Source organism: Rhincodon typus, chromosome 2 (genome assembly GCF_021869965.1).
Source record: "Rhincodon typus isolate 14 chromosome 2, sRhiTyp1.1, whole genome shotgun sequence".
Lineage (NCBI taxonomy): Eukaryota > Metazoa > Chordata > Chondrichthyes > Orectolobiformes > Rhincodontidae > Rhincodon > Rhincodon typus.
Genome location: NC_063333.1, coordinates 82,258,802 through 82,271,915, shown reverse-complemented (window position 1 = coordinate 82,271,915; position 13,114 = coordinate 82,258,802). Strand labels below are relative to the sequence as shown.

At 43.0% G+C, this 13,114-nt stretch overlaps 1 protein-coding gene across 1 annotated transcript in view; it reads right to left on the bottom strand.

The window, feature by feature from the left end:
• Positions 1-331: 331 nt before the first annotated feature.
• Positions 332-13,114, bottom strand: part of LOC109927727 (transmembrane protein 196) — a 71,130-nt gene continuing 58,347 nt past the window's right edge. The window contains exon 4 of the mRNA XM_048616731.1: positions 332-400. Within this exon, the coding sequence (XP_048472688.1) occupies positions 332-400 (69 nt within the window). The remainder of the gene's footprint in view (positions 401-13,114) is intronic.

The window sequence follows — 13,114 nt, the reverse complement described above, 5'->3', positions numbered from 1 at the left end:
GCTGAATAGCCTATTTTGCATGCTTCTTGGAAAGTCTGTTGAGTGATGTTTCTTAAAAGTTTAGCCTTTGATTTCTCACAAAACATTCCTTAAAGCGACACACCTGGACCTTTTGAATCACCTTAAAATCTTCTTGTAAACTCAGAGCTGAGTAAGCTTCCTTGAGATTGTAGTGCCATGCTGCTATTTCTGGCACCAGGTGGTGGTTTGTTTGTAGAAACCTGAACTCCAGACTTTGGCATTAATAATTATGGGATATGTAAAAATATCACATTCCTCATGCAGAGTTAACTTGCAGTAAAAGTTTTATTTCTGTAAAATATTCTTTTCATCATGTTGGTCTCCCATTCTGCATAATTTGTGGTATTCCGTTGCTTATATTATCTGGAATCTCTTGTACCTGAAAAATAACAAAATGAAAAGTTAATTTGTTCTTACTGCACCATCGGCATGTGTCCTTTTATGCTAACAGGAATTGATGAATGCAAAATATGTAAAATGCCATGTGGCTGCAATTGACTCAGTGACACAGGGATCATGAAGGCACATAATTGGGAAGTGAATTTCTTGTAGTAATTTGTTGGGGGGAATGAGTTGTTTGATGCACAAGGTTCTGATGGAAGCAAATGGATTCTTTGCGATACTCGTCAAAACAAAAGTAATCACTGTTCATAGCTAACGATAGAATCATTCGCCTCTTTGGTGCTGACCAGTAGGACTTGAGAATGTTGTTATCGAAAGCATTAAAACAAAAACAGACCCATTTAGTTTTTCGATCATGCTGCACCACTCCACAGGGTTGAAGCTGATTTTCTGTATTAACTCCAGCTACCCATGCTACCCCGTTTCTCTTTAGTCCCCTAATACTCCAAAATTTACTGGCCTCAAATATTCAGAGCCAAGCACCCACAGCTCTATAGCAGAGATAATTGTAAAGATTCAGAACTTTCTGAAAGAAAGAATTTCTCCTCATCTCAATCGTAATTCATCAATGTATTTTTCTGAGGCTGATGCTGTTTTCTAGATTTCTCATCATGGGAAACCATTATCTCAGCATTCATCCTGTTAAACTTCTAATGTTTTTTTTATGTTTCAACCAGATCATTGCTCATCCTTGTCAGTCCCTAACATTCACTTAGTCTACTCAATCTCTTCTCGTGGGGCAATCTAATTCCTCCAGGGTGAGTGTGTCCTTACTTACAGAGGAGCCCAAAACAACATACTGTTATAATTCACACAATTATAAGGAATAAAAGAACAAAAGGGAAGTACAGCACAGGAACAGGCCCTTCGGCCCTCCAAGCCTGTGCTGATCATCATGGCCTAACTAAACCAAAAAATAAACCTTCTTCCCTTACTCGGTCCATATACCTATATTCCCTCCCCATTCATGTAACCATCCAGATGCCTCTTAAATGTTGCCAATGTGCCTGCTTCCACCACTTCTTCTGGCAGAGCATTCCAGGCTCCCACCACTCTCTGCATGAAAAACTTCCTTTGCACATCTCCCTTAAACTTTTGCCCTCTCTGACCTTGAACCTGTGCATCCTTGTAATTGAAATTTCAACCCTGGGAAAAAGTCTCTATCCACCCTGTCAAAATCTCTCATAATTTTATAGACCTCTATCAGGTCTCCTCCCAGCCACCGTCTTTCCAGTGATAACAATCCTAGTCTTTTTAACTTTTCCTCATAGCCAATGCACTGGAGACCGGGCAACATCCTGGTGAACATTCTCTGCACTGTCTCTAAATCTTCCATGTCCTTCTGGTAATGTGGTGACCAAAACTGCACACAATACTCCAAATGCTGCCTAACGAGGGTTTTATATAGCTGCAACATGTTTTGCCAACTCTTGGACTCCATGCCCTGGCCGATGAAGGCAAGCATGCCATATGCCTTCTTAATCATCTTGGCTACCTGTGTTGCCACTTCTAGGGAACTGTGGACGTACACGTCCAGATCCATCTGTATGTTAATGTTCCTAAGGAATCTGCCATTTATAGCATAATTCACACCTAAATTTGATTTTCTAAAATGCAACACCTCGCATTTGTCTGGTTTAAACTCCATCTGCCATTTCTGTGCCCTAGTCACCAATCTATCTATATCCTGTTGTATCCTTTCACAATCGTTGGCACTATCAGCAACTCCACCAATCTTCGTGTTATCTGCAAACGTATTAATCAGACCATCCACATTTTCCTCCAGATCATTTATTTATACTACAAACAACGGAGGACCTAAGACTGATCCCCGTGGAACACCACTAGTTACTGGTCTCCATTCTGAAATACACCCTTCAACCACTACTCTCTGTCTTCTATGACCAAGCCAGTTTTGTATCCATCTAGCCAGCCCACCATAAATCCCATGTGATTTTCATTTGGTGAATGATAATCCTGGAGCCAATTTTTACTCCATCTTACGTTTATTTGGAATTAAACATCATAAGCTTACATTTCCCAACTTCATACACCACAGTTTCAGTAGGCGTTCATGTTAATACAATTTTGAAAGCCCACCTCCTGCACATCCAGAGTCAATGCCTGTGATGTGACTGTGTTAAAAATGGTGCTATTCAAATATACATAGAAGAGATAAGACTCTACCTTTGCAAACTCTATTTAGTGCAATAATGAAGTCTGAAAATGGTGGATAAACACACTTACCCCAATTACAATTACCGAGCAATGAGGCAAAGAGAGTGGATGAAGCAGGAGAGGAAGTTAGTGAGATGCTGGAAGGAGTGTGTGAAGCAGGGAAGAGAGTGGCTGAAATGGTTTTCCTAATTGCTTCCTCTACCTCTATGTTATGTTTCTGTGATTTTTGTACAAGGACATTCAGCACCTGCTGAATGTAAGCATTGTGCAGTCTTTTATCATACAAAAGGATTTTTTTTTCAGCTCTCATCTGTCACACGCATTCAGCCAACCTGTCTGTAATTCCTCTGCAGTCTCTGCATCTTCCTTGCCATCTACTTTCCCACATAAATTTATATTGATAGCACAGTTAGATATGTTACACTCTGCCCCCTCATCTACGACATTATTATAGATTGTAAATAGCTGAGGCCAATACTGATCAGTGTAAAAACTGAAAGAACTGCGGATGCTATAAATCAGGAACAAAAACAGAAGTTGCTGGAAGGTCAGCAGGTCTGGCAGCATCTGTGAAGAAAAAATCAGAGTTAACGTTTCGGGTCCGGTGACCCTTCCTCAGAACTGATGGTAGCTGGGAAATGCTGGTGTGTATGCAGAAAACAGGGAGGATGATTGGGGAGGGAGTAAACGATAGGATAGAGCCGAAAGAGAGAGAAGAGCAGTTGGATAGACAAAGGAGTTGATAACGATCAGGCTGGGAGAGTGAATAGTTGTTAATGGGGACTGTTAGTAACTAACAATAGGTAGTGTGTAATGGTAGGCTGTGTGATAACAAGGCCTGGTGTGTGGGGTAGGGGGCTAGACCATGGGAGAGTTTAGGCCCTAAAATCATTGAACTCGATATTGAGTCCGGAGGGCTGCAGGATCCCCAAGCGGAAAATGAGGTGTTGTTCTTCGAGCTTGCAGGTGAAGTGTTGCTTCATCTGGAAGGTAGGTTTGGGCCCTTGGATAATGGGGAGGGAGGAGGGAAATGGGCAGGTGTTACACCTTCGATGGTTGCAGGGGAAGGTGCCGTGGGGCTGTGGGGGTTTGGGGGTGAAGGAAGTGTGGACCAGGGTGTCCTGGAGGGAACAGTACCTGCGGAAGGCAGACAGGGGAGGGGAAGGAAATATATGTCTGGTGGTGGCATCTCACTGGAGGTGGCGGAAATGGCATCAGATGATTTGGATGTGGATGCTGGTGGGATGGTAGGTAAGGTCAAAGGGAACCCTATCGCTGTTGTGGGAGGGAAGAGGAGTGAGGGCGGAAGTCCAGGAGATGGGTCGAACCCGGTTGAGGGCCCTGTTGACAATGGTGCTGGGGAATCCTCAGTTGAGGAAGAAGTGCACACTTCAGAGGCTCTCTTGTCGAAGTTGGCCTTATCTGAACATATGCTACAGAGACAGAGGAACTGAGAGAATGGGATGGAGTCTTTACAGGAAGCAGGGTGTGAGGATGTATAGTCCAGGTAGCTGTGGGAGTCGGTGGGTTTATAGTGGATATTAGTGGCCAGTCTATCCCCAGAAATGGAAACAGAGGTGTTGAGGAAGGTAAGGGAGGAGTCAGAGATAGACCAGGTGAAAGTGAGGGCAGGGTGAAAATTGGAAGTGAAATTGATGAACCTTTCCAATTCCGAACGGGAGAGGGAAGCAGCACCGATGTTGTCATCAATATACCAGGGAAAGAGTTGTGGGTGGGGGCCGGAACAGGACTGGAACAAGGAATGTTCCACGTACCCCATGAACAGACAGGCATAACTCGGGCCCATGTGGGTACCCATGGCCAGCCCTCTGACCTGAAGAAAACGAGAGTTAAAAGAGAAGTTGTTGAGGGTGAGGACGAGCTCGGCCAAGTGGAAGAGGGTGGTGGTGGGTGGGGACGGTTCAGGCCTTTGCTCCAGAAAGAAGCGGAGAGCCCTAAGACCCCCCGGTGGGGAATGGATGTGTAAAGGGATTGCCATCCATGGTAAAGAGCAGGCGGCTGGAACCTGCAACTTGGAATTTTTGAAACCTGCATAAAGTATCAGAGGAATCACGGATGTACGTGGACGGATGGGATTGGACCAGGGGAGAGAAGACTCAGTCAAGGGAGGAAGAGATGAGTTCTGTGGGGCAGGAGCAGGTTGAAACAATGGGTCTACCCGGACAGTCCTGTTTGTGGATTTTTGGAAGAAGGCAGAAGTGAGCTGTGCGGGGCTGGGGGACTATCAGCTTGGAAGCAGTTGGTGGGGGAGATCACCGGATGAAATGAGATCAGTTACCGTAGTTGATACAATGGCCTGATGTGTCATGGTGGGGTAATGGTCCAGGGGTACATAGAAAGAGGTATCTGAGAGCTGGCGCTCAGCCTCTGCAATGTAGAGGTCAGTACGCCAGACCGCAACGGCATTAACCTTATCAGCAGGCTTAATAACAAAGTCAGGGTTGGATCTGAATGCACGGAGTGCAGTCAGTTCAGAGGGAGACAGATTGAATTTGGTGAGGGGGGAGGCAGAGAAATTGAGGCGACCAATATCACGTTGACAGTTCTCAATGAACAGATCAAATGCAGGTAAGGGTCCAGGTGGAGGGAGAGTGTTGAAACTGGGCAAAGGGGTCTGTGGGACGGGGAGAGGACTCTTGTCCAAAGAAATTGGCGCGGAGGCGAAGATGGCGGAAGGAGAGTTCGACCGCATGTCATGCCCGAAATTTGTTAAGGTGCAAACACAGAGGAATAAAGCTGAGACCTTTGCTGAGGACAGAACATCTACATTCTGCTCGCAAAAAAGACCCTGAACTACTTGTTGCCTGCCACTTTAACACACCACCCTGTTCCCTGACCAACATCTCTGTCTCTGGCTTGCTGCAGTGTTCTAGCGAAGCTCAACGCAAGCGGGAAGAATAACACCTCATTTTCCGCTTAGGGGCCTTGGAGCCCTCTGGACTCAGTATCGAGTTCAATGATTTTAGGGCCTAAACTCTCCCATGTCTCAGCCCGCTACCCCACGTTCCAGGCCTTGTTATCACATAGCCTGCCATTACACACTACATACTGGTCGTCACTAACAGTCCCCATTAACAACTATTCACCCTCCTAGCCAGATCATTATCAATTCCTTTGTCTATCCAACTGCTCTTCTCTCTCTTAGAGCTCAATCCTATCATTTACTCACTACCCCATCAACCTCCCTATTTTCTATTGATTCATGTGGTACTTTTGTTATTTACAGTCTCCCACTTGGAAACAGTCCTGTTTATACGTAACTTTTTTTCCTGCCCATTTTCCAATCCTCATTCAATGTTAAAATTATTCTAAACTCACAATGTCCAAATAACTTCTTGTGACCCCCCTTTCAAATGCTTTCGAAACTGATGAAGGGTCTAGGCCCGAAACGTCAGCCTCTCTGCTCCTATGATGCTGCTTGGCCTGCTGTGTTCATCCAGCCCTGCACCTTGTTGTCTCGGATTCTCCAGCATCTGCAGTTCCAACTATCTCTGATATTATTACTATCCACTGGTTCTCACTTATCCATTACTGGTCATATCATAAAAAATGACTCATTTGTCAAGTATGATTTGCCTTTCAAAAATCTGTGTAAGTCCTGCTTTGTACTGTTTTCTAGGTGCGTCACAAAGTATCTATTTTTGAGTTCGATCATTTTGCCTACTACTGTAGGGCTAACTACACTGTAGCTGACAATTTCTCCGTTCCTTAAAAAGCAGGATTATTTTTGCTATATTCCAATCCCTAGCCACTGTTCTAAAAGCTTAGGAATTCTGAAATATCAAAACCAATACATTCACTATCGCAGAAATTATCTCATCAAAGAGCTTAGCATATAGGTTGTCAGGTCCATTGCCTTTGTCCCAACACTGTTCCTTTATTTTTTTCTGTCCTATTTCTTTACATATATTGATTTATTTAAGTTTTGCATTCTTGCTAAACTCTTGGTTTCTCATGATGTTTTTCTTCTGTGTCTTCTGCCATGAAGACAAGTACAAAGTACTTATTAATATTTTTGCTATTGCCTTGTTCCTCATTTCATTTCACCTCCTTTTGCCTCTTCTGGGCCGACTGTTACTTTCACTAATCTTCGAGTAGCTACATTGTAACAGAAAAACTTACAATCTTTTGTCACTGATATTCTCTTTTCTTCTTCCTTATCAATGCATTAGTCCTCCTTTGCTGAATAGTTAAGTTCTCCCAATTCTCAGGCAACATTATAAGGCCAATCACTTGATCTAATGCTATGTTTCACTGATCTTGTTAGACACAATTAGACTGAATCTTTTCTATTGCAGATTTGTGTCTTCGTACAACATATATTTGTTGTTAAATACGTATTAGAGTTTTAACTGTTAGCCACTGCTTGCCTATCAACATGTCTTTTTTTAATGGAGTTTCACAATCAACTTTAGACAACTTGACCTTCATAGCTCTGTAGTTTTTGTTTAGATTTAAAACTTTGGTTTCTGACTTAGCGAAATTACCTTTAACTCAAAATTAAATTCAATCATATTATGGTCTCTCTTCCACAGAGGCCCTTTCAACATCAGGTTATTAATGAGACCTTTTTCAATGCACAATACTATATCCAAAATAAATGCAAAATACCACGGATGCTGGAAAGCAGAAAATGCTGTCGAAACTCAGCAGGTCTAGCACCATCTGTAGAGAAGGAAAAAAGGTTAAATTTCAAGCCTAATATGACTCTTCTTCAGAAACATTAACTCTGTTTCTTTCTCCAAGAATGTTGCCAGATCTGCTGAGTTTGTTCAGCATTTTCTGGATCTAAAATAGCCTGTTTCTCAGGTTGTTCCTTGACACAGTGATCTAAAAAATGGTCCTCTTTACAATCCATGAACTCATGTTCCACACTGTTACTGTAAATTTGGTTTCCCCAGTCTATATGAAGATGAAAGTCCCACATGAATACTGCATTATCCTTGTTACACGTGCCTCTAATTTCCTAGTGTATTACTATGAGTCAGAAAATCAATAATTAAAAAGAGTTTGATGAATTAAGCAAGAAGCAGAAAAAAAAACATTGGTAGGAGTTCTTCAAATCCAATTGCTGGAAAACATTCCTAGGGTCTTTGAATACCTAGGGTATTTTCTGAAGAAGGGTCTAGGCCCAAAACGTCAGCCTTCCTGCTCCTCTGATGCTGCTTGGCCTGCTATGTTCATTCAGCTCTGCACCTTGTTATCTCTTATCCTAGGGTCTTTGGCTGCAGCTTTTCACCACTGTGCTGCAGGTTGATTCACGAAAACTTCACCACATATACTGACACAGTAAAGGCAAAATAAGACTAAGCGCTAATTGTTAAGGAATACTAGTTGAATTGAGAGCAAGGGTTAAAGTTCTGAAAAGTGGCATTGTGTTGGAGAGTCATCATGATTCTGCACTCTTCCAGGTTTAAGTGTCACCAGTTGGGAGTTAAGTATGAAAATGCTGTGAAGCTAGTGGGTAAGTAGTTTCAAAATGTAACAAAATTTAGACTTAACCTAGTATTACATCTTTATCAGTTCACTCCTGGTTTTTCTGAGGAATGAATTAACATGTCAGGGTCAACAGTGTGAGCACAGGATGGAGGTGTTGTTGAATGAAATCAGCAGGCTTGAGAGCTTCGAAAGAGTGAAACTGCATATATGCTGTCCTGCCAACATAAGAGGTTTGTGCACAGAGCACATTTTTTTATGACTGCTCCAGAAGCGACCTCCAACCATGGACTTTATCCACTTTGATCAACTGTTCTGTTACCAGCCTTCACTGCAGTGCGGGAGCGAATCATACAGCTGTTATCATGGACCTTAGATGAGGAGCAACAGGAACAGCCACAGCATGAAGAGGCACACTAACATGTACAGTTAGCATTAGCTGCAGGAGCAGCAAAAAGAAATTGCAGCTCTCTTCAACAAAGCTACATGCGACCTCAGAAAACAGAGGATGGACTGAGATCCATCTCAAAAGAAGCAATACTACCAATGCAGGGTGTACAATTAGAAGACCAGTTTCTGAAGCAAAAGTGCCTCATGAGTTCCAGACCCTTGCAATGAGTTGTTTCTGACAATATGCAGTGTTCTCGAACAAAGCCTCCTTCCAAGAGAACTGTAGGGACACCCATTATTTAACCATCAAAGTCACGTAGTCCTGACTTGTTTTGGCTCTGCCTAATTTTTACATCTATCAACTCACACAGTATTCACCATGGATAGACTTCAGGATCTATGCAGAGATGAGTTAAAAATGTTCAAAAAGACTATAATGCTCGAAGTATTTATTGCAGGCTTCACTATACTGAAATAAAAACTCGCATTCACAAAGACACAAAGCATTTACTACCTTTACGTTCCTTCAATTAAATAAAACCTTTCACAGCAAATATTTCATTCATGAGCATAAGCCTTATAAAAACAAGAATTGGAACTCACAGACCCTCACCAAACAGTTTATAATCACTTGCAGATATTAAACAGACTGAACTGGCAGACACCCTACTGTGACAATGGATTGTTATGAATACTGTTGTCCAGCAATAATCAAGCAATAGATGCCTTAAGATATATGTAAACAGATAGTGAAATACCAAACAATCATTTTTAATAGCTGAAACATTTCTTTTTCAAAAATCTACTTTTAAATTCCTTGCCAGATTAACAGTTCCCTTTCACACGTTGTCTTGACGCTTTCAATAGATACCCTTGACATTTCTGACAGCTCTTCCTGGCAGGTCCTATTGACAAATCTCTTTGACACTTTTGACAGGTCCTCTTGATAGTTCCTTTTGATATGCCCTCTTGAAAAATCCTTTGACAGTTTCAATGTGCTTCACAGTAATGGCTTTATGCACTTTTTGCATTCTTTTATATCTAATTTTGACAATTCCAAAGGGCACTTTACCTACCCTGAGAAATAGCTGACTCGCACCAAAAGGCACTTGACCTCTAGATAAAGGTACTTAAATGGCATCTCACCTTCACCAGAGGAGTCCCAGTACCAGGCCCAAAGGGTACATTATGTCTCCAAAACAGTATCATTAGCTAGCCAAAGAAATACACAAAGTTCACACTTTACCAGCTCTACTCTTCACATTTCAGGTTTCACACTCTAAAACTATCAAAATCCCCTTCGATGTTGGCAGCTGATGATTTAAATAGCCAGCGACATCTGTGAACTGTGCAAGCACAAATCCCACCAGAGCCCATGTCTGTCCCTGTGAAACTAATGATGTGAAGGTGCCGGTGTTGGACTGGGGTGGACAAAGTCAGCAGTCACATGACACCAGGTTATAGTCCAACAGGTTTATTTGAAATCACAAGCTTTTGGAGCTCCTTCTAGAAGACCGCTGCCCTAGGCTTGTAATGTATGCTCACACCATCAGGAGATGCACCATCAGGAGATGCATTAATGCCAGATTCATCTGCTGCGCTCACAAGATAGCAGAGAATGTCACCTAAGCACAACACAACGTCATCCATGCTCTCAAGACCAATTGCAACATTGTCATCAAACCAGCAGACAAAGGAGGAACCATTGTTATACAGAATAGAACGGACTACTGCAAAGAAGTATACCGAAGCTGAACAACCAGGAACAATACAGTCAACTGCCTGCTGATCCAATCAAAGAACACACCCGTCAACTGAACAGAGCGGTCAATACTTTTGTTCCTTCCTTCAGACTATCTTATGAACTCTCATGCCACACACTTCTCGCACAGGGGATTTCTACTGCCTTCCGAAGATAGACAAAGCCAACACACCTGGACGTCCCATCATATCAGGCAATGGGACCCTGTGTGAGAACCTCTCTATGTCAGGGCATTTTGAAACCCATAGTACAGGCAACCCTAGATTCTGTCACGACACTACAGATTTCTTACAGAAACTCAGCACCCACGGACCAGTCGAACCAGGAACATTCCTCGTCACAATGGACGTTTCAGCACTCTACACCAGGATCCCCCAATGATGACGGCATCGCTGCAACAGCCTCAATACTCAATACCCCCAACTGGCAATTTCCAGACACCATCCTACAACTCATCTGCTTCATCCTCAACCACAACATCTTACCCTTCGAAAACCAGTTCTTTATCCAGACACATGGAACAGCCACAGGGACCAAATTTGCTCTCCAATACACCAACATTTTCATGTATAGATTCGAATAAGACTTCTTTGCTGCAGAGGACCTCTGACCAACACTATACACCAGATACATTGACAGCATTTTCTTCCTTTGGACTCATGGTGAGGAATCACTGAAACAACTACATAGTGATATCAACAAGTTTCATCCCACAATCAGACTTACCGTGGGCTACTCTTCAGAATCAGTCTCATTCTTGGACACACGCATCTCCATCAAGGGCAAACACCTCAGTACCTCACTCTACCATAAGCTCACAGATAACCTCACATGGCTGCACTTCTCTAGTTTCCACCCGAAACATATTGAAAAGCCACCCCCACGGACAAGTCCTGCACATACACAGGAGCTGCTCAGATGAGGAGGACTGTGACGGACACCGAAAGATTTTGAAGGACAACCTCATAAGAACAGGATATGATGCTCAACTGATCGATCTGAGCCATCAGTTCCGAACTGCCACAGTGAAAAACTGCAACGACCTCCTCAGAAGACAGACACAGGGTATGACTGATAGAGTACACTTCATCATCCAGTACTTCCCAGGAGCGGAGAGACTACGCCATGTTCTTCACAGCCTTCAACACGTCATTGATGATGACGAGCATCTCACCAAGACCATGCCTTTGCCTCCACTTCTCACCTTCAAACAACCGCCAAACCTTAAACAGACCATTGTTCGCAGCAAACTACCCAGCCTGCAGGAGAACATCGACCACAACACTACACAACCCTGCCATGGCAACCTCGTCGACATGGACACTACCATCACACGTGGGAACGCTACCCACCACGTACACGGCAGATACTCATGTGATTCGGCCAACGTTGCCTATCTCACATGCTGCAAGCAAGGATGCCCCGAGGCATGGTATATTGGTGAGACCAGGCAGATGCTACAACAATGGATGAATGGACACCCACACAATGATTGCCAGACAGCAATGTTCCCTCCTAGTTGGGGAACACTTCAGCGGTCAAGGACATTCAGCTTCCGAGCTTCGGGTAAGCGTCCTCTAAGGCGGCCTTCGAGATACACAACAATGCAAAATCACTGAGGAGAAACTGATAGCAAAGTTCCATACCCATGAAGATGGCCTCAATCCTGATCTTGTGTTCATGTCATGTGACCCCACCACACTTCTGTATCTGTAAAATCTTCCCTACTGTCCTGTTTTGACACCATCACCTTGATAACTTGTTATGATCTCTCTACCTTAATCAGTTTGTACAGTTTTGGATTACTTAATATTTTGATTAGACCCTCAGCACACGACTCTTATGCCTATCATGTTATTCGAGCCATTTGGTTTGGCTCCAGCACCACCTTATTTTTAATTTTTTGTAAATATCTCTCTGCCTCATTTAACTGGATTGTAGGTTATTCCTTTGCTTGTTATTCAGCTATTGACACTTTACTCACATTGTCTAATACTTTTGATCACCTGTAGAGACTTATTATTTGACACTCCACTCATACCATTTGTATGATGTTTTGAACTCTCTGCCCTTGATCCCTCTGCCCATAAATTCTGTGTTTTGTGGGCTTCTCTCTCACTTCACCTGACAGAGAGTGTACAGTCTGAAAGCTTGTGATTTCAAATAAACCTGTTGGACTATAACCTGGTGTGTGATTTCTGACCCTGTGAAAATGGAAAGTGACATGTTAGGGTTGGACATCCAGTTTTTGGGCTTGTCTGCTAATTTTTATGCGATAGAAAGGCTCTTTGGTGTGGTGAAAGTCCAGGTCAAAGTGTTATTGAAATAACCATAAATATAAATCTGTGAACATTGCTGTAGGTACTTGTGAGCCATCTTGTGCAACAGTTACTTTTTTTGCATCCTCTTGTTATTACCCTAGGTGGCACAATCCCTGTAACCTCAGCACAGCTTGAGGACAGTAGTTAGTCCCTCTGTTTTGATAGACGAGATGCCTATGGTGGACATCCTCTTCATTTTGGAGCCCTTTAACACCTTCCCTTTTGCATCTCTGCATGGGTGGTCTCAGTCATTGGTAAAAGTGACAGTAGTGTAGCTCTATCTGGAGGTGAGGGGACACACCTTGACAACTGTCATGTGGCCATGTTCCCATTTCTATCTTCCTTCTCATTCCCCAGCTATATTTCTCTACTTGTTAAAGCTAGAAAACATTTGGCTGCACATTAGTGAAGCGACCAAGGTAAGGCTTTGCTTGTGTAAAGTGTCAGTTAGAATGTGCAAGTCAGAAACAAGAAGCAGTTGGTTCCCAGTCACATCCAATTCCCCCTGTAAGTCATTCTTTTCACAAATATAGACATCAGTACAAATGTCTGAGACATTACTGTACTATTGGTTGCAATGGAC